At 44.2% G+C, this 23,608-nt stretch overlaps 3 protein-coding genes across 7 annotated transcripts in view; 1 reads left to right on the top strand and 2 right to left on the bottom strand.

Moving 5' to 3' along the window:
• Window positions 1-16,154, top strand: part of KLB (klotho beta) — a 53,663-nt gene extending 37,509 nt beyond the window's left edge. Inside the window, exons 3-5 of the mRNA XM_007522786.3 lie at window positions 5,322-5,590; window positions 11,394-12,537; window positions 14,815-16,154. Coding sequence (XP_007522848.1) covers window positions 5,322-5,590; window positions 11,394-12,537; window positions 14,815-15,200 — 1,799 coding nt within the window. The 3' untranslated portion in view covers window positions 15,201-16,154. The remainder of the gene's footprint in view (window positions 1-5,321; window positions 5,591-11,393; window positions 12,538-14,814) is intronic.
• UGDH (UDP-glucose 6-dehydrogenase) overlaps window positions 1-23,608 on the bottom strand; it is a 102,834-nt gene that overhangs the window by 14,830 nt on the left and 64,396 nt on the right. The window lies entirely within an intron of this gene.
• On the bottom strand, window positions 17,756-23,569 carry RPL9 (ribosomal protein L9). 3 transcript variants are annotated; one of them, XM_060188204.1, is made up of 8 exons: window positions 23,514-23,569; window positions 23,113-23,159; window positions 22,910-23,025; window positions 22,165-22,260; window positions 20,537-20,669; window positions 18,222-18,302; window positions 17,940-18,054; window positions 17,756-17,837 (listed from the first exon to the last, which is right to left on the bottom strand). In XM_060188204.1, exons 2-7 carry the CDS (start codon window positions 23,156-23,158, stop codon window positions 17,948-17,950), a joined length of 579 nt encoding a protein of 192 aa, XP_060044187.1. In that variant the 5' UTR covers window position 23,159; window positions 23,514-23,569; the 3' UTR covers window positions 17,756-17,837; window positions 17,940-17,947. The 3 variants fall into 3 exon arrangements, with proteins under 3 accessions (XP_060044187.1, XP_060044188.1, XP_060044186.1); XM_060188205.1 differs by lacking the exon at window positions 23,514-23,569 and adding an exon at window positions 23,442-23,459; XM_060188203.1 differs by lacking the exon at window positions 23,514-23,569 and adding an exon at window positions 23,283-23,406.

Below are 23,608 nucleotides of genomic sequence, written 5' to 3'. Positions count from 1 at the left end.
GTTAAGACCAGTACAATCCACTGTTAACCAAAGTGTCACCTTTTTTTTTTTTTTTTTTTTTTTTAAGCAAGCCCATTGCTCAGATCCAATTTATGGCAGTGCCAGGAATTGAACCTGGGACCTTTGGTGCCTCAGGCATGAAAGTCTTTTTATAATCATGTTATCTCCCACCCCCAAAATACCATTAACTGATGCACTGTAGTCTATTAAGTAACTACAGTATGTATGTCTAAAAAACAGCGTGCAAACCTTAATGAAAAGAATTGATTGCTGGAAATGAGTCTTGAGGGAGTAAGAATTCATTTTGCTGGTGGAGGGTCTTGCTTCACTGATGGCTGTTGATTGCTAAAGACTGGGATGAGGGCTGAGAAATAGCTCACTTGGGTTCTGTGCATGACACAGGTTTGAGCCCAGCCGCCACTGCATTGGATGATGATCTCTTTCACATACATTTTTTCTCTGATTTTTTTAAAATTTATTCTCTTTATTTATTGGATAGAGACAGCCAGAAATTAAGAGGGAAGGGGGTTGGGGAATATTATGCATGTACAAACTATTGTATTTACTGTTGAATGTAAAACATTAATTCCCCAATAAAGAAATAAAATTTAAAAAAAAGAGGGAAGGGGGTGGTAGAGACAGAGAGACACCTGCAGCACTGCTTCACCACTCGCAAAGCTTTCCCCTTGCAGATGGGGACCGGAAGCTCGAACCCGGGTCCTTGCGCATTGTAATAAGTGGGCTCAACCAGGTGCACCACCACCCAGCTCCTGATATTTATTTATTTATTTTTGCCTTCAGGGGAATATCGCTGGTGCTCAGTGGTGCCGGCATTTCAAATTTACTGTTTCTAGCCGCCATTTTTTTTTAAATTGGATAGGACAGAGAGAAATTGAGAGGGGACGGAGACAGGGAGAGAGAGTGACCCCCTTGCAGATGGGAAGCCCGGGACTCCTTGCCGGGTCCTCTCAGGGTCCTTGAGCTTTGTACTCCCTGCGCTTAATCTGATTCACCACCGCCCACCCCCCTCTTCCCTCTCCCTTTTTTTAAATATTTAATTTATTTATTTTAATGAGAGCTACAAAGAGAGGGGAGAGAGACCATAACACTGTTCAGCTCTGGTTTATGGTGGTGCTGGGGATTGAATCTGGAACCTTGGAGCCTCAGGCATGAAAATCTCTTTACATAACTATTGTGCTGTCTCCCTAGCACCCCCTTCTCTATCTCCCTCTTCCTCTCAATTTCTCTCTGTCTCTATCCAATAAATAAAGATAATAAAAAAATATTTAAAAGACTGCTAATGGGGGTCGGGCAGTAGCGCAGCGGGTTAAGCATACATGGCAAAGCGCAAGGACCAGCATAAGGAGCCGGGTTTGAGCCCCCCGGCTCCCCACGTGGGGTGTGTGTGTGTGTGTGGTGGTGGGGTGACCCATCACAGGCGGTGAAGCAGGTCTGCAAGTCTTTCTCTCCCCCTCTCTGACTTCCCTCCTCTCTCAGTTTCTCTCTGTCCTATACAGCAACAACAACAGCAATGACAACAATAAGGGCAGCATAATGGGGAAAATGGCCTCCAGGAGCAATGGATTTGTAGTACAGGCATCCAGCCCCAGCAATAACCCTGGAGGCAAAAAAAAAAAATTTAATTAATTAGATATTATGTCCAAAGTTTTTTTTTTTTTAATAATTTATTTATTCATGAGAAAGATAGGCAGAGAGAGAGAAAGAACCAGTCATCACTCTGGTACATGTGCTGCCAGGGATTGAACTCAGGACTTCATGGTCAAGAATCCAATACTTTATCCATTGCACCTACAAGATGCTAAAGGCCCTTCTTGAAATTGGGATCCTTTTACTTTTTTTTTTTTAAACTTCTTTATCGGGGGATTAATGGTTTACAGTCAACAGTAAAATACAATAGTGTGTACATGCATAATATTTCCTCATAACAATGCAACTCCCACTAAGTTCTCTTCTGCCACCATGTTCCGGGACTTGGACCCTCTCCCCACCCCAGAGTCTTTTACTTTGGTGCAATACACAATCCTTTTACTTTTATATGACTACATGAGGTATAAGTCTGAAGACAAAGAATGAGTCATGAACAGCAAAGCTGCTCCTAGATCTTTCTCTGACCCCTGCTGAGCCCCTCACTCCTTTTCCACCACTCAAGTAGTGACATCTACAGGTGGCTAGTTGAAACAGTGTGGAAGGAGATAAACTTGAATTATAATGGTTCTATCCTCTACAGAATTGGCCTCTGTGTTTCACTGAAATAGAAAGGTATGTCTATGCATCTTTCTAAAATTTTGTGCCTCTCATTTAGAAGCTACGAGCCTGGGGGGAAAATCCCAGGTTCTGCAGGAAGAGACTTCAGGGAGGCCCTCAGAGAGAGGTAGGTTATGTCTTGCTGCCCCCACCTGCAGGAAGGAGCAGCACTAAGCAAAGCCATACCCAGCAAGGGCAGCGTACGGGGGACCTTCAGAGCAGAGGACTTGGCGTACAGGGCCTGAGCCAAATGCTATGAATTGAAGAGAAGAGGTATTCATCTCCCAGGTGGATCCTATAACAGCAAAGACAAAACCTGGGCCCGTGGAAATGCTTTTCTCTCACTGAAAACTCATGGCATAAATTTTACACTTTTAAGGAAAAGCATGACAGTGATCATGATACTCCCTCAAATTGCAGATTTTTTTTTCCCTCCAGAGCACTGCTCAGCCCTGGTTTATGGTGGTGTAGGGGGACTGAACCTGGGGTTTTGGAGCCTAGGACATGAGAGTCTCTGTATAACCATAATACTATCTACTCCTGCCCCAGAAATTACAATATATATATATATATATATATATATATATATATATATATATATATATATATATATCTTATTGGCTAGAGACAGAGAGAAAAGAGAGAGGAGGGGGAGACAGAAAGAGGAAAAGAGACAGAGAGACTCTTGCAGCTCTACTTCACCAGTCATGAAGCCTTCCCCTTACAGGTGGGGGCCAGGGACTTGATCCTGGGTCCCTGTGAACTGTAATGTGTGCACTTAATCATACACCACTATCTGGACCTAAAATGAGCTATTTCTTTTTTTTAATTTTATTTTCCCTTTTTGTTGCCCTTGTTTTTTATTGTTGTTGTTGTTATTGATGTCACTGTTAGATAGGACAGAGAGAAACGGAGAGAGATGGAGAAGACAGAGAGGGGGAGAGAAAGATAGACACCTGCAGACCTGCTTCACTGCCTGTGAAGCGACCCTCCTTGCAGGTGGGGAGCAGGAGGTTTGAACCAGGATCTTTAGGCCGGTCCTTGTGCTTCGCGCTACATGCCCTTAACCCACTGCACTATCACCCGACTCCCAAACTGTGCTATTTCTATGAGAGAAATTAAAGCTTTTAAAAAAAACAAAATGGGGGGCAGAGGGTAGATAGCATAATGGTTATGCAAACAGACTCTCATGCCTCACACTCCAAAGTCCCAGGTTCAGTCCCCCACACCACCATAAGCCAGAGCTGAACAGTTCTCTGGTTAAAAAAAAAAATGGGGTGGAGAGGGTGTCAGGAGGTGTTGTGAGCAGAGTGCTAATCTTAGAAAGATGATGACCTGACTATGTGCCAGGGAGACACTCCAGTTCTTCCTATCTGTTATCTATTTATCTACTAACTATTAATAAATAAATACATTAAATACATTAAAAAGAAGACAAGATGACCCTTGCAGGTATTGGTTGCTTTTTTTTTTTTTTTTTTGGCCTCCAGGGTTATCACTGGGGCTTTGTGTCTCCACTATGAATCCACTGCTCCTGGTGGCCATATTTTGTTGTTGCTGTTGTTAGTAGGGACAGAGAGAAATTGAGAGGGAAGGGGAAGACAGAAGGGGAGAGGAAAAATAGACACCTGCAGATTTGTTCCACCGCTTGCAAAGCAACCCCCCTGCAGTTGGGGAGCTGGGGGCTTAAACTGGGATCCTTGCACTGGTCCCTGCGCTTTGCACTGTGTGCGCTTAACCTGCTGCACCACACCTGGCCCCCTAGTGGTTGCTTTTTATTGCTATCATCCTTCGCACTTCATTTTTAAATTTTTATTTATTTATTTATTTATTTATTTATTTATTATAAAGACAGATAGGAATTGAGAGGGAAGGGAAGATAGAAAGGGAGACACCTGCAGCACTACTTTATCACTCATGAAACTCTCAGTCCTGCATGTGGGGACTGGGGGCTTGAACCCGTCTTTGTGCACAATGATGTGTGCACTCAACCAAGTGTGTCACCAGGCAGCTCTCTTTTATACTTCATTTTCACCCCATTCCTAAAAGTTATTGACTCCGAGTTTTAAAGCTAGAAAGATCCTGAGAGATTATCTCCTCCAACTTTGTCTGTTTATGAGTGAGGAAAGCAATCAAGAAACTTGCCCAAAAGCACCCTCTCAGGAGCAAAGCAGAACAAGTCCTCTGCTTCCTGCCCCTCAACCCAGTCCGTCCTTGTTCTCTTACAAAACTGTGCTTCTTTCTCCTCCTTGTAATTCTCAAAGCGTATTTTTCAGTCCCTGAAGGGTAGGTTCTTAGAAAATAGTTTGTCCACAAATGGAAACCAACCCAAGCTTGAAATGAGAAAGTCTTGGTCAAGAGCAGATATTTGTGTTGGTCTCAAGGGATTAGAAATTGCCATGCCCTGTGGCACAGATTTCATGTAAGTCTCTGGAATACTTGTAATTTCATCCTTTCACCTTTTACAATGTTGTTTATTTGGTGGGGGGTGGAGGGTTACCACTCTGAATGAAAATCTTTGCCACTTTTCAAGTATAAACATGAAGTTTAGGAAGTCGGGCGGTGGCGCAGTGGGTTAAGCGCACGTGGCGCAAAGCGCAGGGACCGGCGTAAGGATCCCGGTTCGAGCCCCCGGCTCCCCACCTGCAGGGGCGTCGCTTCACGGGCGGTGAAGCAGGTCTGCAGGTGTCTATCTTTCTCTCCCCTCTCTCTGTCTTCCCCTCCTCTCTCCATTTCTCTCTGTCCTATCCAACAACAAAGCAACGTCAACAATGGCAATAATAACCGCAACGAGGCGGCAACAACTAGGGCAACAAAAAGGGGGAAAAATGGCCTCCAGGAGCGGTGGATTCATGGTGCAGGCACCGAGCCCAGCAATAACCCTGGAGGGAAAAAAAAAAACAAACATGAAGTTTCTATTTGCTATAATGGGCTTTCAAACTTGGGGAAAAGGTTGGTTTCACAACATGCTGTTCCCATGAATTCTCTTAGTGAAATCAAACATGAAACAAAGTGTTTTGGCTTCTAAACATCTCTCTCTCTCTCTCTCTGTGCAGCAATAAAGTTTGATGAAATACAAGTGTTTGGTTACACTGCCTGGTCTCTCCTGGATGGCTTTGAATGGCAGGATGCCTACACCATGCGCAGAGGATTGTTTTATGTGGACTTAAACAGTGAACAAAAAGAAAGAAAGCCCAAGTCTTCAGCACATTATTACAAACAGATCATACAAGAAAATGGCTTTACTTTCAGAGAGTCCACACCAGATGTGCAGGGACAGTTTCCTTGTGACTTCTCTTGGGGTGTCACTGAATCTGTCCTTAAGGTAAGTGGATCCTTACAAAGGGACTATATACAGACACCAATGACAGCTGAGATGATTGTCAGACTATCCAATACCATGAGGTTACAACAGGGAGCTGGAGAATCAGGAAAGTGAATAGGATCATTGCTGCTGATTGAGAGTCTTTTGTGTGCCCTAATTTACACTGAGTGATGGAGTCTTGTGGGAACACCTACGTAGTCATTTCTGTGAAAAGTATGTTAGTAGCAACAAGATTATATGAGAAAAAATAATTATATAGATCTTTTGTTTTGCCAAAAGCAATTATAAGTGCTCTCTTGAAGTAATTCTTGCTATTTGGTAAGTTTGTGTAATTTGCCTTTTGATAACCCGTTGGACCTTCCCATGTGTCTTCTCCTTTGTTAGCAGATATTTTCCCAAATGTCACCTTCTCAATAAGGTTTCCCTCCATTCCAAAATAATAACAACAACAATAGTAACCTTGACCCTTTCACCCTCTCACATATTTTTTTCTGCTTAATTTTTCTCCGTTTCTTTCTTTCTTTCTTTCTTTCTTTCTTTCTTTCTTTCTTTCTTTCCTTCTCTTTTTCCCTACTACAGCACTGTTCATCTCTAGCTTCTGGTGATGGGGAGGGGGTGGCAGGGATTGAAACTGTGACTTTGTAGCCTCAGGCAGGAAAGTCTCTTTGCATAACCATGATGCTATCTAGCCCTACCCTCCTTCTATGTAACATTTGGGAATACTGAACATACTATGTACTCTACATTGTTTTCTTCCTTTCTCCAACTTCATTAAGATACACTGACAGTACTGTGTAAGCTTGAGGTATAGTGTGTTAAAGTGATACATACATGTTGCAAAATAATTATCACCATAGCTAACATCTCCATATCGTCACATAGTCCCCATTTATTTTATATGGTGATAACACTTAAGACTTGGAGCCAGGGAGTCCGGCGGTAGCGCAGTGGGTTAAGCGCAGGTAGTGCAAAGTGCAAGGACCGGCATAAGGATCCCAGTTCAAAAATAGATAAATAAACAAATAAAAATTTAAATATTTTTTAAAAAAAGGATCCTGGCTCCCCACCTGAATGGGGGGGGTGTCACTTCATAAGCAGTGAAGCAGGTCTGCAGGTTTCTTTCTCTCCCCCTCTCTATCATCCCGTCCTCTCTCCATTTCTCTCAGTCCTATCCAACAACAACAACAACAACAATAATAATTACAACAATAAAACAACAAGGGCAACAAAAGGGAATAAATAAATACATATTAAAAAAAAAAAAGACTTGGGGCCCGATGGTGGCGCACCTGATTGAGCACATGTGCTGCAATACATAAAGACCCAGGTTTAAAACCCTGGCCCCCACCTGCAGAGGGAAAACTTTGCAAGTGGTGAAGCAGTGTTGCAGGTATTTCTCTGTCTTTCTCCCTCCCTATTTCCCCTTTCTCTCTTGATTTCTGCCTGTCTCTATCCAATAAATAAAGATATATATATATTTTTTTTTTTTTTTTTTTTTTTTACCAGAACACTGCTCAGTTCTGGCTTATGGTGGTGCTGGGGATTGAACCTTGGACCTCAGAGCCTCAGGCTTTTGCATAACCTTTATGCTGTCTCCCCAGCCCAATAAAAATAATTTTTTTAAAAGATTTTATTTATTTATGAGAAAGATAGGAGGAGAGAGAAAGAACCAGACATCACTCTGGCACATATGCTGCCGGGGATCGAACTCGGGACCTCATGCTTGAGAGTCCAAAGTTTTACCACTGCACCATCTCCCGGACCACTAATAAAGAGAATTTTAAAAAATTTTTAAAGAGAACATTTAAGACCTTATTTATTATTATTTTTATATTTCATTTATTATTGGTTAGAGACAGAAAGAAATTGAGATGGGAGGGGAAGATAGAGATGGAAAGAGACAGACACCTGAAACCCTGCTTCACCACTCCTAAAGCTTTCCAACCTTGCAGGTGAGGACCAGGGGCTTGAACCTGGGTCTTTGTGCACTGTGATGTGTGCACTTAAATCAGGTGTGCCACTGCAAGGCCCTCCCTTTTTTATTTTGTTAATAAATTAATTATGTCATTGTCAGGACTTCACCACTCTAGGATGACTTTTTCAGATAGAGACAGAGATACAGAGGGAGAGGTGGCCATGCTTCTTGTAAACACACTTTGAATTCCTTGTTGTGGGAGTCGGGCTGTAGCACAGCGGACTAAGTGCAGGTGGCGCGAAGCACAAGGACCAGCATAAGGATTCTGGCTTGAGCCCCCAGCTCCCCACCTGCAGGAAGTCGCTTCGCAGGCTGAAGCGGGTCTGCAGGTGTTTATCTTTCTCTTCCCCCTCTCTGTCTTCCCCTAGTCTCTCCATTTCTCTCTGTCCTATCCAACAACAATGGCATCATCAACAACAATAATAACTACAACAATAAAAGAAAACAAACGAGGACAACAAAAGGATAAATAAATAAATATAAAAAATAAGTTAGGGCAGTGGTAGATAGCATAATGGTTATGCAAAGAGACTCTCATGCCTGAGGTTCCAAAGTCCCAGGTTCAATCCCCTGTACCACCATAAGCTAGAGCTGACTAGTGCTCTGGGTAAAAAATAATAATAATTTAAATGAATTCCCTGTTGTATTGAGGCTTAAAAATATCAAAATGGGGGTCAGAAGATAACTCCCCCTGGCAGGTACACAGTCAGGGTTCAAGCCCTGATACCACATGGGTATGTTCTAGCTTTGGGAGGTGTTCAGTATTGTGGTCTTCCCTTCTCCCTCTGAAATATGAATAATAAAAGCCAGCTTGGTAGTAGTGAAATCATAGCCAAGAGACCCCGGTGCCAAAAACAAACAAATAAACAAACCTAACGGGGCCAGGCAGTGGTGTACCTGGTGAAGAGCACACGTCACCTTGCGATGACCCAGTTCAAGCCTCCACTCCCACCTGCACGGGGAAAGCTTAATGAGCAGTGAAGCAAGTACTGCAGGTGTTTCTGTCGACACCCTCTTTATCTTTGCTTCTTGTCTCAATTTCTTTCTGTCCTATCAAATAAAAAAGAAGCCTGTGGCGGGGGGAATGGCTGCCAGGAGCAGTGGATTCATACAAGCAGCAAACCCCAGCAATAACCTTGGTGGCAATAAAAATAAAACAAAACAAAAAACCCAACCACCTAAATCTGGTGATCTAAGCTAGAAAAACTTTACTCAAATAATTATATATAGCTTTAGCTCCATGCACATATAATCAATGTTCTCAGTTTAATGTTCTAGATAACTCAGGCTGGCAGATGGCAAGTGGGCAGTGATATGGTTCTGAAATTATACTTTGAAGAATGACACAGGAGAAAACAATTAGAGGAAAAATATTTACCAAAGGCTAATTATCATGTTCTGGGTACATTTAAATTCAATCATGGGGGGAGTTGGGTTAAACAAACATGGCGCAAAGAGCAGGTGCCGACTTAAGGATCCCGGTTTGAACCCCTGGCTCCCCACCTGCAGGGGAGTCCCTTCACAGGTGGTGAAGCAGGTCTGCATGTGTCTGTCTTTCTCTCCCCCTCTCTGTATTCCCCTCCTTTCTCCATTTCTCTCTGTCCTGTATAACAACGATGACATCAATAACAACAACAATAACTATAACAACAGTGAAAAACAACAAGGGCAACAAAAGGGAAAAAAATAAACAACTAAATATAAAAAAATTCAATCATGGGAAGAAAAGATACTTTAAGACAAGTACATTGCTTATGCATTCTCTTCATAATCTTAAATTAAGAGATGCTTTTAAGCCCTTTGTTTCAATTTAGACTCTAAATTGAGAGAGGTGAGCAGGCAATCATTGTAAATCTAGAGGTGAGCAGGCAATCATTGTAACCAGGGAAAAGCCCAAGTCAGGACACCTTTGTTTACAGAATGTTTCCATCATTGACTTCCTCATAGCACACCTGTAAAGTTGGCGTGCTTGCTCTGCCAACCTTAAGTTTGCCAACCTTTTCAGTTGCCAACCTTAAGTTTGAAGGGGTAGGACTCAAAATAGGTGCTGTCTTCTTGGTTGAGAAGCAGGCAATAAGACACCATCAGATCTAAGAGTCAATTTAGAACTTTGAGGGGCTGGGGCCCTACTGTTTGCCCCACTCATAATCCAAGTATCTCATGTAAAGACAAAGTTCTGTAATCTCTACTGGGTGAGAAAATGGTATGTGCTCACAGTGTAAGGGTGGGAGAGGGCACAGTCACGCATGCGCATTGCTTGAGCTTTTGAGATGAACATCATTAGAGAGGTGCCATTTAGCACATTTTAGGGCTGTTCCACCCACCGCGCTCTTTCAGGAGGCTCCACTAATCCCAAGTGCCAATTTCAGTGAAATCTGAATTCCAGCTGGAATTTTAACTGTGCCTTCAATTAGCAGAAAAGTTTGACATGTTCATCTTTTGCAATATGATTTTATTTTTGTAATTTTTTAATATTTATTTTCCCTTTTGTTACCCTTGTTTTTTATTGTTGTTGTAGTTATTATTGTTGTTGATGCCATTGTTGTTGGATAGGACAGAGAGAAATGGAGAGAGGAGGGGAAGACAGAGAGGAGGAGAGAAAGATAGTACCTGCAGACCTGCTTCACCGCCTGTGATGTGATTGCCCTGCAGGTGGGGAGCCCAGGGGCTCAAACCTGGATCCTTACACCAGTCCTTGCGCTTCACGCCACCACCGCCATGTGCACTTAACCCGCTGCGCTACCGCCCCACTCCCGTTTTATTTTATTTTAATGAGAGAGACCCATAGAGAAAGAGAGAAAGAGCAGAACACTGCTCACCTCTGGCTTATGGTGGTGATGGGGATTGAACCTGGGACCTCAGAGTCTCAGGCATGAAATTTTTTTTCATAACCATTATGCTGTCTCCCCAGCTCTGTAATTCCTTTCAACTAAGAACACTTAGCCAGTTTCCTGATGCATGAGAACACAATCATGTGAGACCCCACTACATAACCTAAGTTCTGAGGATAAGTGAACTGGGATACAGATTCTTTGCGCTTTCTAAAAAATAGCTTGCTTTCCAAGTCAAGGGTGTGCTTCCTCCCCTATGATTTCTGTTCTCCCTGGGAAATCTCAGGGGCTTCAGTGGAGGTTTTTTTCTCTGACATCACCAGGAACCCATGGGTCATTATAATGGACATAAGAATCAGGTGGCACACAGGGCTGCGTGCAAACATCACCATGCACAAGGGACCCAGGTTTAACTTCCCAGCCCTCACATGTGGGGTCGGGTAGGGGGAGAAACTTCACAAGTAGTGAAGCAGTGCTACACGTGTCTCTCTTTCCCTATCTCCCCTTCTCCTTTTAATTTTTCTGTCCTAATTACAAAAGGGGGGCAGGGACAAGAAGGCTCTGAACTCCAATTCCATCAGGACCCAGAGTGAGAAGAGGAGGAGAGAAAGAGAGAAAGGACACTCATAATAGGTGTGACTTACAAAAAGAGAGAAGGCAGGGTCATAGAGAGAATGGATATATATATATATATATATATATATATATAGAGAGAGAGAGAGAGAGAGAGAGAGAAGAGAGATATGGAAATAATAGCCAACCTATATCTGTGATCTTGGGAGAACTAATGCAGTTTCCAAGGGAGGGAAATGGAGGGTGGTGGGAAAGGTGTGGAATTATACCCATTATCTTAGAATTTTGTATATCAATATTGTCACTAATAAGAGTTAAAAATAGAGGGGGCATAAGAACTATTTATTTTCTCTACTATCAGTGGAAGGCAAACTAAGATCAGGCCTCTCTTGTTCTCAGACTATGATGTGCTTGTCGTCCACAGCCCGAGTTGGCGGCTTCCTCCCCACAGTTCAAGGACCCTCACCTGTATGTGTGGAACGTGACAGGTAACAGATTGCTGCATCGAGTGGAAGGAGTGAGGCTGAAAACCCGGCCAGCCCAGTGCACGGATTTCGTCAGCGTCAAAAAGCAACTGGAGATGTTGACCAGGATGAAAGTCACTCATTACAGGTTTGCTCTGGATTGGCCCTCCATCCTGCCCACCGGTAACCTGTCGTCGGTGAATCGACAAGTTCTGAGGTACTACAGGTGTGTGGTCAGTGAGGGGCTGAAGCTCAACATCTCCCCGATGGTCACGCTCTACTACCCGACCCAGGCGCGCCTTGGCCTCCCCACGCCGCTGCTGCAGAGTGGAGGGTGGCTGAACCCGGCCACGATCGAGGCCTTCCAGGACTATGCGGGGCTGTGCTTCCGAGAGCTGGGCGACCTGGTGAAGCTCTGGATCACCATCAATGAGCCCAATCGGCTGAGCGACGTCTACAGCCACACGAGCAACGACACCTACCGGGCGGCCCACAACCTGCTGATGGCGCACGTCCGGGTCTGGCACCTGTACGACCGGCAGTACCGGCCTGCGCAGCTTGGGGCGCTGTCGCTGTCGCTGCACTCGGACTGGGCGGAGCCCGCCGACCCCTTCGTGGACTCGCACCTGCGGGCGGCCGAGCGCTTCCTCCAGTTCGAGATCGCCTGGTTCGCCGAGCCGCTCTTCGGGAGCGGGGACTACCCGGCCGCCATGAGGGAGTACATCGCCGCCAAGCGGCGCCAGGGCTTGTCGCGCTCCGCGCTGCCGCAGTTCACCGCCGAGGAGCGCCGGCAGGTGCGCGGCGCCGCCGACTTCTTCGCGCTCAACCACTTCACCACCCGGCTGGTGATGCACGCGCGCCCCCCGGCCGGCCGCGCAGACGCCGACCGCGACGTGCAGCTCCTGCAGGACATCACCTGCCTGAGCTCGCCCAGCCGCCTGGCCGTGCTGCCCTGGGGTCAGCGTAAGGTGCTGCGGTGGATCCGCCGCAACTATGGAGACCTGGACGTCTACATCACCGCCAGCGGTGTCGATGACCCGTCTCTGGAGAACGATGAGCTCCGAAAGTACTATTTGGAGAAGTACGTTCAGGAGGCTTTGAAAGGTGAGGTGCAGGTACGGGGAAGTTGGGCATCCCCAACAAAGGTGAAGAGCGAGGGGCGGGGACGCACTGCACGGTCTGCTCATTAAAGGAAACTTGACAGGCATATTCTTTTTGAACAAGAAAAAAAGCATGTGAAATCTCACTCCTCCAAACAAACGCCACTGTTTTGAGTTTTTTTTTTTAACTTTTTTGTATTTATTGACCTTTTGTTGCCCTTGTTTTTATTGTTGTAGTAGTTATTGTTGCTCTTATTGATGTCGTCGTTGTTGGATAGGACAGAGAAATGGAGAGAGGAGGGGAAGACAGAGAGGGGGAGAGAAAGATAGACACCTGCAGACCTGCTTCACTGCTTAAAGCGACTCCCCTGCAGGTGGGGAGCCGGGGCTCGAACCGGTTCCTTACGCCGGTCCTTGCACTTTGCACCATGTGCGCTTAACCCGCCGCGCCATCGCCCAACTCCCTTGAGGTTTTTTTTTTTTTTTTTTTAAGGTTTTCATTTATGAGAGAGATAGGAGAAAGAACCAGACATCATTCTGGCACATGTGCTGCTGGGGATCGAACTCGGGACCTCATGCTCGAGAATCCAAAGCTTTACCACTGAGCCACCTCCCGGACCACGTTTATTTATTTTTATTTCTTTAAATACCATAGAATTGCTCAGCTCTGAGGGGCAAGTGGTGGCCACGTAATACTAAGCGCAAGGATCCTGATGATCCGCCCCCCGCCCCGTTCCCCACCTGCAGCAGGGAATGGTGAAGCAGGTCTGCAGGTGCCTTTCTCCCTCTCAGTTTCTGTCCTATTGAATAAATGAAAGGGCCACCAGAAACTGTGGATTCGCCGGCACCGAGCCCCAGCGACTGGAGAGGAAAAACAACAACAAAAAGACTCAACTCTGGCTTAATAGTGGTGCTCATTGAACCTGGATTTTTCAGGCACCAAAGCTTTTTTGCCTAAACATACTGTCTCAAAGCAAAACGAAAACAAAGAGGTCCTATGCTGTGTCCTAAGATAGTTCACATGGATATTGTATTTTTCTACCACCCAGGTTGAACTTTGGCCCCAACAGTGGCCTTTATTTTCCCTTCTTCTCCCTCATGTTTTTGAATCATTTATAGATCAAAGTTATACTTCAAAGTTTTTAACTTTTTAAAATTCTTCATTTATTGGAAAGACAGCCAGAAGAGGGAAGGTGGTGATAAGAAGGGAGAGGGAGTTGGGCAGGAGCGCAGCAGATTAAGCCCAAGGACCTGTGTAAGGATTCAGGCTCGAGCCCACCGGTAGGGAGTCCCTTTACAGGTAGTGAAGCAGGTCTGCAGGTGTCTTTCTCTCCCCGTCTACCCTTCCCCTCACCCTTTCTCTCTGCCCTATCCAACAACAACACCAAGAATAATAACTACAACAATAAAAAACAAGGGCAACAAAAAGAAAATAAATATTAAAAAAAAAAAAAAGAGAGACACCTGCAGCCCTGCTTCACCACTCGCAAAGCTTTCTCCTTGCAGGTAGGAACCAGGGACTAGAACCTGGGTCCTTGTGCACTGTAAAGTGTGCTCAACCGGGTGCGCCACCACCCAGCCCCTCAAAATTTTTTTGTATTTATTTATTCCCTTTTGTCCTTGTTTTATTGGACAGAGAGAAATGGAGGGGAAGACAGAGGGGGGAAAGACACCTGCAGACCTGCCTCACTGCCTGTGAAGAGACTACCCTGCAGGTGGGGAGCCAGGGGCTCGAACCAGGATCCTTATGCCAGTCCTTGCACTTTGTTCGTTCGCTTGCTTAACCCGCTGCACTACTGCCCAATTCCCGCCCCTCAAAAAATTTAACTTATTACATATATTTAACTCCTCTTTAAAATTTTTTAAAAAATATTTATTCCCTTTTGTTGCCCTTATTTTATTATTGTAGCTATTATTGTTATTGATGTCATCCTTGTTGGATAGGACAGAGAAATGGAGAGGAGGGGAAGACAGAGAGGGGGAGAGAAAGACACCTGCAGACCTGCTTCACGACCCGTGAAGCGACTCCCCTGCAGGTGGGGAACTAGGGGCTGGAACCAGGATCCTTACGCAGCCTGGTCCTTGCGCTTAGCGCCAGGTGCATTTTACCTGCTGCGCTACTGCCCAACTCCCTATTTAACTCCTTTTAATCATCTATGTTTAAAGTCTGGTAAGTAAGAACCACTTTTATGAGAATGACCTTAGCATGCTGTGATTCAATGAAAGTAAATCTTGAGTTCTTTAGTCCACTTTTTAAACATTCATCCAATTCTTTTCCCAGCAAACCTGATTGACAAAGTCAAAATCAAAGGCTATTATGCATTCAAGCTGACTGAAGAAAAGTCTAAATCCAGATTTGGTTTCTTCACATCTGATTTCAAAGCTAAATCGTCAGTACTGTTTTACAACCAACTTATCAGAAACAATGGCTTTCCTTCTGAGCATAGTGGTCCTGGATGCAGCCAGAATCAACACACAGAGTGTGTTGTCTGCTTGTTTCTTGTGCAGAAGAAACCACTGATATTCTTTGGTTGTTGCTTCTTCTCTACTCTGATACTACTTTTATCAATTATCATTTTCCACAAGCGAAAGAGAAGAAAATTGTGGAAAGCAAAGAACTTCCAACACATACCATTAAAGAAGGGCCAAAAGAGAGTTCTTAGCTAAGTGTCAGCATGAGACAGTTTAAAATTCCACTCCAGCTCTAAATACTGGCAACTCAGAAGGCAAACCTGTATTATACAAAGACGTTATTGATGGGAAAGAAGGTGATGACAATCAGTGAAAAGTGATCTGAACCTGAAGACAATCTGCTGAGAGTAAACGCTAAGGACTATTTGATACACCCTTGTGACACTTCTGATTAGAAAAAATATGTTGGGGCCAGGCAGTGACTCACCTGGTTAAGCACACATTACAGTGTGCAATGATACAGGTTCAAGTCACTGGTCCCCACCTGCAGGGGGAAAGCTGTTCACAAGTGTTCACACAGGGCTGCAGCTGTCTGGTTCCTCCCCTATCTCCCCCCTTCAATCTCAATTTCTTTGTCTCAGAAGAGAAAAAAAAAAAAAAAGGTAATGCCTGAGAATACACCCAGCGATCATACTGAAGAGCTCTTCCCCAGACCCACTTTAATTCTATTTCATTACACTGCCTGAGTTCTTGATCTTCATTGTATCCTGGACCTCAACTATTCATTCACAGTAAAGGGCTGGGCAAGACAGCATAATAGTTATGCAGAAAAACCTTATAGACACCAGTGGTCCCAGGTTCAATCCCCCAGCACCATCATAAACTAGAATTGAACAGTTCTATGCTGGGCACAATTCCCTGCTTCATATGGATTCAGTGACTGCATAGCACAGTGAGCCTAACCTATCTACTTGAGAAAGGCCTGCCTGTACACCTCAGCCTATTTTTCCCCCAGAGCACTGCTCAACTTTGGCTTATGGTGGAGCAGAGGATCAAACTTGGGATTTCAGAGCCTCAGGCATGAATGTTTGCACAACTATTATGTTATCTCCCCACCCCTTAAAGTTGTAATTAGGTTTTGCTTTCCTAGTCTCAAAATATGTGCTCGTCAACTAATGTACCCTGTGTTCATGACTTAATAACCTTCACTTTGTTTCTTACACTTTGATAAAGCTTTGGAGTCTCAAGCATGAAGTACCTGGCAGCACATGTGCCAGAGTGGTATCTGGTTCTTCTATCTTCCTCTAATGTCTTTTTAAGAAGTCTAATTAGTAAATATAACCACATTTAATCACATTATGGACAATTTAATCACATTAAATTGTCCATATCTCAACTGAGACATCACAAACCATCAATTATAAACTGATAGTTTCTGACAGGACTAAAATTTAACGTGACTCATGGGGAACCTTACCATCCTAAAGATTTCAACTTGTGTGACATTTTATGCAGTCACATTGTATATTTATAGCCTATCTTTTACTACCAAGCCTGTGTGTTTAAGGAACCTCTGGAAAATGAGGTCAAATCACTGTCATTATTATAATTCTCAATTTAATTTATTCCAAATAAACTGGCTTATTTGATTTTTGAAATGTTATCTTTATTTGATGAGAGGGAAGGGGGAAGGTAAAATACCTGCAGCACTGTTTCAGTGCTTGAACCTGGATCCCTGCACACTAACATGTGTACCACTAAAGCTTCCTTCATTGCAGTGGGGGCTAGGTTCAAACCAGGGCCACACACCATCACTATTCACACGCAAAGCAGCACAGCATCCAAGCTGTGACTACTTTGGTCAGCCCCAATTGTGGAGTAAGAATAGCTTGGTATTGTTCTTATCCTTTGCCAACACTTCCTCATTCCATGTGCCAAATGGGCAACTTAGCTGTATGTCTTCCCAAAATGCGAACACCTAAAATTCGGAGTTGGAGAAAACACTAAGACATCTTCCCTGAGGAGTACCAGACTTCATTTACCAAGTCATTACTATATACTGACACTGCTGGTAGCCATTTGTAAATTTCTTCAACTCTTAAAGTCAGATTTGAAATACTCCAAAAACACCTTTCCAGTGCTATTCTGAGTTTTAAATCTTTGTCTGCAATCTACTTGACAATCTTCACCACTCACTAAAACAAAGATGGTGGGTAAGCAAAGCAAACATCTTCCCAAGCAACCTATCTCCCTGGCCCACAGCTTTCAACTCGTTTCACTGATTTATTTTTAAAGTGACTCAATCATATTTGCCTCATACTCAAGTTCTGCTTGTGACTTAGGAGGTGGCAGTGTATATTTTGGGATTCTCAAACATTAAGTTTATGTTTCATCTTGGTATCACATGAGTCTTTTTTTTTTTTTGCCTTCAGGTGGCCATTTTTTCTTTGCTGGATAGAACAGAGAAATCGAGAGAGGAGGGGAGAAAGACAGACACCTGGCTCCATCACTTGTGAAGCAACCCCCCTGCAGGTGGAAAGCTGGGGATCCTTACGATGGTCCTTGTGCCATATGTGCTTAACCAACAGCGCTACCGACTGACTCCCCAGATTCTCCTTCTCTTACTGCTAAGTCCTCAATCAGTTATGCTTATGCAAAATCAGTAGACCTGCCCACTATTCTATACATGCCAGGAAAATAGTACTGCTTCAAAACCCAAATTCAAACTGCTTGTGGTTCTTTGTTAAAATCCTTAGTACACTAAAATTCATTTCTGAGCCATTGAAAAGGACAGCCAACTCGAGGAAAAGTTCCAAACCAGTAATGGCTTTTATTGCATCTTTTAAGAGATCACACATCATCCATTATTTTGCTGCTTGTGTGGTTGGACACCTGTAAAAAGAAATGAAAAAAAACTCCAGTACACTTATACAGAAAAAGCTTACTTTAAATCACCTAAAGCACTAACTAAAGCATTAATAAAACAGAACACACCATAGAGATTATTCATCAGCCTGCTGAACTGTTCCTTTTTCAGAAACATAGATACCATCCAAAAATTTCCGGATATCTTTGTTTTTAACAGTTGTAGCTTGCTGAATCAATGCAGCTGTAAAGAGAAAAAAAGACTTTATCAAGACTCATGCCTGAGGCTCCAAAGTCCCAGGTTTAATCTCCAACAAGTCAGAACCGAGCAGTGCTCTGGTAAAAACCTCAAATGAGAAGCACTTCATATTTATTTAAGTATAAGATTCAGACATAACTCAGTATACAAACCTGAATTTGATACAAGTTCGATGTCATTTCCTTCAAGAATTAATTCATCTTTCTGGGCTTGCGATAGTGAGCATGCAACACCTAGAAAGGGAGGGTGTTTACTTATTTTATTATTTTGAATAGAGTCAGAAGGAACTGAGGGAAGGGGTAGGAGAGACACACCTGTAGCAGGGCTTCACCACTCGTTTCAACATAAAAATCAAACCGTACAAATCATATTCAATCATTTATCTATTTAGGTAGCAACAGCTTAATGGTCATACAAACAGAACTTCACGCCTGCTCAATACCCTGCATAAAGTCAGAGATTAGGGGTTGGGCGTTAGTGCAGGTTAAGTGCACATGGTGTGAAGCATAAGGACTAGCATAAGGATCCCGGTTCAAGCCCCAGGCTCCCCACCTGCAGGGGTCATGTCAAAAGTGTGATGGTACACAGGTGTCTATCTTTCCCTGTCTTCCCCTCCTCTCTGTCCTACCCAACAGCAGCAATAATAACAACAATGATAAACAAGGGCAACAAAGTAGAAAAAAATGGCCTCCAGGAGCAGCAGTGGATTGGTAGCACAGGCACCAAGCCCCCAGCAATAACCCTAGAGAGGAAAAACAAACAAACAAACAAAAAAAACCACCCAAGCTTAACAGTGTTCTGGGGAAAAAACCAAAAAACTCTACTTGGTCTTAAACTCTGTCCAGGGAAATCGTTCAACTGTCAGAGCATTGGAGTTGGATGCCTCAAGCTCCTTGTCACATCCTTTATATAACTTGTGAAACTGTCATGCAACAAAACGTAATGTGGGGTCTTGGGGGTGGACCACCCTGTAGAAAACACAGCATGTTACTATGTGCAAGGACATGGGTTTGAACATGGTTATCACAGGCAGCAGCTGCAGTGGCAAGCTTTACAGGTATGATGGAATTCTGTCTTGTCCCTCTCTAGCCCCACCCTTAAAAAACAAACCCACTGGGAGTTGTGGTTCATATCAAACCCTAGTGATAAGCCTACTGGCAAATAATCTGTAACACTGTTCCTGCTTGATCAATCAAGGAGTTGAAAATGGTATTCAACTAACAGCTTAGCTGTGTGCACATCAGGAGTATCAAAGATTAATTTAGACCACGTATTCTTATAAAGATCCCAGGTTCAGCCCCAAATTCCACCATAAGCCAGAGATGAGCAGTGCTCTGTTAGGAAAAAAAAAATTCTCCTCACCCCACTGAAGTACAAAAGCATCAAGAGCATTAAGTTAAAAAAACTTAATGAGTAGGGAGTCAGGCAGTAGCACAGTCGGTTAAGCGCACCTGGCGCAAAGCACAAGGGTGGCATAAAGATTTGGTTCCAGCCCCTGGCTCCCCACCTGCAGGGGAGTAGCTTCACAGGTGGTGAAGCAGGTCTGCAGGTGTCTTTCTCTCTGTCTTCCCTTCCAGTCTAACAACAACTATAACAATAAAACAAAGGCAACAAAAGGGAAAATAATGTTAGATCGGACAAAGAAGTGGAGAAAGGAGGGGAAGACAGAGAGGGGAGAGAAAGACAACTGCAAACCAACTGTGAAGTGACACCCCTGTAGGTGGGGAGACTGGGGCTTAGCCTTAGCTTCATGCAAGGAGCTGTCTTTTAACCCCTTAAATGAAAACACTGTCCCACGTATTTCCTGGTACTTGCATGCATTTATTGAATAGATAGCCAGACATCAAGAAGGAAGGGGGAGGTAAAGACTCCTGCAACTGTTTCACCACTTGCAAAAAGCATTCTCCTCTGCAAATAGGGACTGGGGGCTCAAACCAGCATCCTTGTAACTTGTGTGCAACCAAGTGACCCTGTATGATTACTCTTTATCTGCACTATTCTGAGATTAGTATAAGTGTGGCAAAGGCCTAACACTAAATTCCTTCGAAATATTTCAAAGACAGAACAAAACCATTATTCTGGCACACGCAATCCCAGGGATCTCCTAGTAGTTCAAAGCTCAACCGACTGTGTTAACTCCCAAGCGATGACAATCCCCTTTACTGCTTCTGGTGTTTAACACCTGCTAGGTATGAATTGTTCCGATTAGAAGCTTAAGTGGTCAAGTAGGGTTGCAAGTGTCTCTCCCTCTTCTCTATTTGTCTTTATCCAATAAATAAACAGTAATAAAACAAATTACCATGCCAACTATTCAATGTTTAAGCTTAATGGAACTGCAATTGGTATAAAGACGTGGTATCCTGACCAGTGTTTCATTATAGGTATTAAATTGGGCAACTGAGACAAAGGCAACCCAAACACCAATTTTCACATGTATACAGCAATAGTTTAAGGAACATGCACATACCTGACCTCATTCGAACCCTGCGTATGTATTTTTCTCCCAAGAAGTTTCTGATTTCAACAAGAGACCCATTCTCCTGAATAACAACGTTAATAGGGAAGTGAGCATACACGGACCTCATTTTGTATCGGAAGCCCTGTTGGACAGATAAATCATTAAAAATGAGCAAAAAATTGAAAGGCAATTCAAAGTTACTTAAATTATATGTACTATTTAGGGAGTTGTGCAGTAGCGCTGCGGGTTAAGCACACATGGTGCAGAGCACAGGGGCCGGTGTCAGATCCAGGTCCAGACTCCCCCACCTGTAGGAGGTCGTTTCGCAAGCAGTGAAGCAGGTCTGCAGGCGTCTGTCTTTCCCTCCTCTCTCCAGTTCTCTGTCCTATCCAACAATAGCTATGGCAACAGTTAACAACTACAACAAGCACAACAAGGGCAACCAAATGGGAAAAATAGCCTCCAGGAGAAGTGGATTCATGATGCAGACACTGAGCCCCAGCAATAACTCCCCTGAGAAAAAAAATTATATACACTATTTAGTATCCTTATATTGCACTCCCTGTGCACAAGTGATACTTAATGTGACAATAGAAACAAGACCTGACAAAAAACTAACACAACTGTTTCTGTGTCTGTGCACTGTATTGTAGATTCTTTGGAAAAAAAAATTATCTGGCAGGGCTGATAACATCATGGTTATGCATAAAGACTTTCATGCCTGAGGCACCAAAGTTCAAGCCAGAGCTGTTTATTGTTCAGGTAAATAAGGGAGGGTGTGATAGCTGTTTATTGTTCAGGTAAATAAGGGAGGATTATGCAAAGAGACTTTCATGCCTGATGCTTCAAGCTCCTAGGTTCAATCTCCTACACCATAAACCAGCACTGAGCAGTGCTCTGGTAAAAATAATGTAAATAAGGGAGGGGAGAAAAAAAACAATGAACACATTTTTATCTCCTATGCCTTAGCTTTTTCTTTTTTTAAAAAAGAATTATTTATTCATGAGAAAGAACCAGCTATCACTCTGGTACATAGCACGTGCTGCTGGCAATTAACGCAGGACCTCATGGTTGAGAATCCAGTGCTTTATCCACTGGGCCACATCCCAGACCACACACTCTTAGCTTTTTCTATATTAGTCATTAAGTTCTTTATTAGCACCTAAGTACGTCAGGTGGCAAGGTAAATAGGAAAACAATCAGGTGGTTTACAGGTAAGCAGAGGTGAGTGTAAACATTTTAATTGGCCACATGAACTTCAGAAAAGGGGTAATACTTAAAATGATCCGGGGGAGCTCTAAATCCAATTCATCCCCAGCACAAAGAGCTGGTGAGTAGCCAAAACACACACACACACACACCTCCCAGCACAGGAATCAGTTAGGAATCATTTTGTCCCGTAGTATGCCAAACACACAAAAATCATAAGCCAACAGAACACTGTATCTTATCTTTCCCCTAACTTAATTCTAAAAACCCTTACAAAGTTATATTTGTAAAATTACTTTTTTCCAAGTTGCAGGACTCAGACCCCCACTAAACTGCACAGATGGCTTATTCTGTGCAGTAAGCACTGACGTTACACTTATCAAGCATACACGAGGAAAACTCCCAAAACACAGTAGCCAAGCACTTACCAGTGTAACACCCTTGATCATGTTCTGTACATGGCTGCAGATAGTGCGGACAGTAGCCAGTTCCTTTCTATTTCCCCACCATTTGTCAACTCGGAGCTGTAAAAAAAAAAAAAAAAAAAAAAAGGCAAATAAGCAAAAGCTTCCTAAGTTTCTTTCCAGAGGGCAGGAGAGTACAATGGTAAGGCAAAGAAACTCCCACAGCAGAAGGTCCCGATGTAACAGGTTCAACCCCCCATGCACATGCATTTTCAGAACCTGCCAAGCAGCTGAGCTTAAGGTTTTCAACAGGTTAAAAAAAAAGGGGGGGGCGCCTAACAGTTGTTTTTATTACTTTAGACCCACTACTTCTTATTAACAACTCAGAAACACCAACTGCTGTGCCGGGAGCATCACCTTTCACTTCCGGAAAGCGACCATCTCCAGGGTCTAAGGATTCACCAAAAAACTACACTCCCCGAAAAGATGAATCTCAACCAGGTGTTTTTTTTTTTTTTTAAATAGACGGTGCCACTGCTTCCCTCTCACAGGTCTTAACATCCTGAGATGACAGCGCCGTGGCTCAGCTCTGGCTTCTGGTGGCCTTGAGATCGAACCCGGGTCGGTCCTCAGTGTCTCCAGCGTGGATCTGCCTCCTTTCATGACCACCGCACTCTCTCGACTCAGGCAATTCTTCATGTAGCAACCCCCCCCAACCTGACACCATTCAAGCCGCTCAATTTCCAAGTCAAGCCTGCACACAACTCACCCGCTTCTTTTTCTTTCCGAGGAGACTGAGCTCCACGTTGATGTGGTTGAAGTCCCTCCGCAGGGTGCCTCTGGGGCCCTTCACGATGACCGTGCGGCCCTTCAGAGAGATGTCGACTGGAAGAGAGGGGACTCGTTAGGCCTGGGGAGAGGGCACGGGCCACACGGGAAGGGGACTGAAGCTGGCCGACGCCAGGTTCCTACCATTCTCCGGAATGTCGACGGTCTGGTTGCTGAGAATAGTCTTCATTCTGAAATACAAACACTTGGGGTCAGAAGGCTGCAAGTTTCAACCAGACTATTCTGCAAAAGCTCCAGGTGCGCCGGAAAGGCTACATGTAGAAGCAAAGACTCAGAGGGCGAGTCTACTCAACCCAAACTCAGGAGCCCTCTATCCGGATGGCGCCATCCTGGCACGGCTCAGGGGTGGAGGCCTGAAAGCCCCAAACCGCGCTCGAATCCCAGAGTTGCCAGATCCATCGGATGCTCGCCGTGCCTGGACACAAGCAGAACGCAAGCTCCCAATGTCCGACCTTGATCGCGGGCTCCCCCAGAACTGATGGCTTTGGATTCCCGGAGCCCACCGACAACAGAGACAACCTCACCTCGCAGTAGATGCGGCAAAGAAGGAACGTCTTTCGTCATCACGTACTTGTAGCCCGGAAGGGGACTGCGTGTGATGTCATGAGCGCGCCGTCGC

Source organism: Erinaceus europaeus, chromosome 3 (genome assembly GCF_950295315.1).
Source record: "Erinaceus europaeus chromosome 3, mEriEur2.1, whole genome shotgun sequence".
Lineage (NCBI taxonomy): Eukaryota > Metazoa > Chordata > Mammalia > Eulipotyphla > Erinaceidae > Erinaceus > Erinaceus europaeus.
Note: the sequence above shows the minus strand (reverse complement) of the source record. Positions and strands in the feature narration are given on the sequence as shown.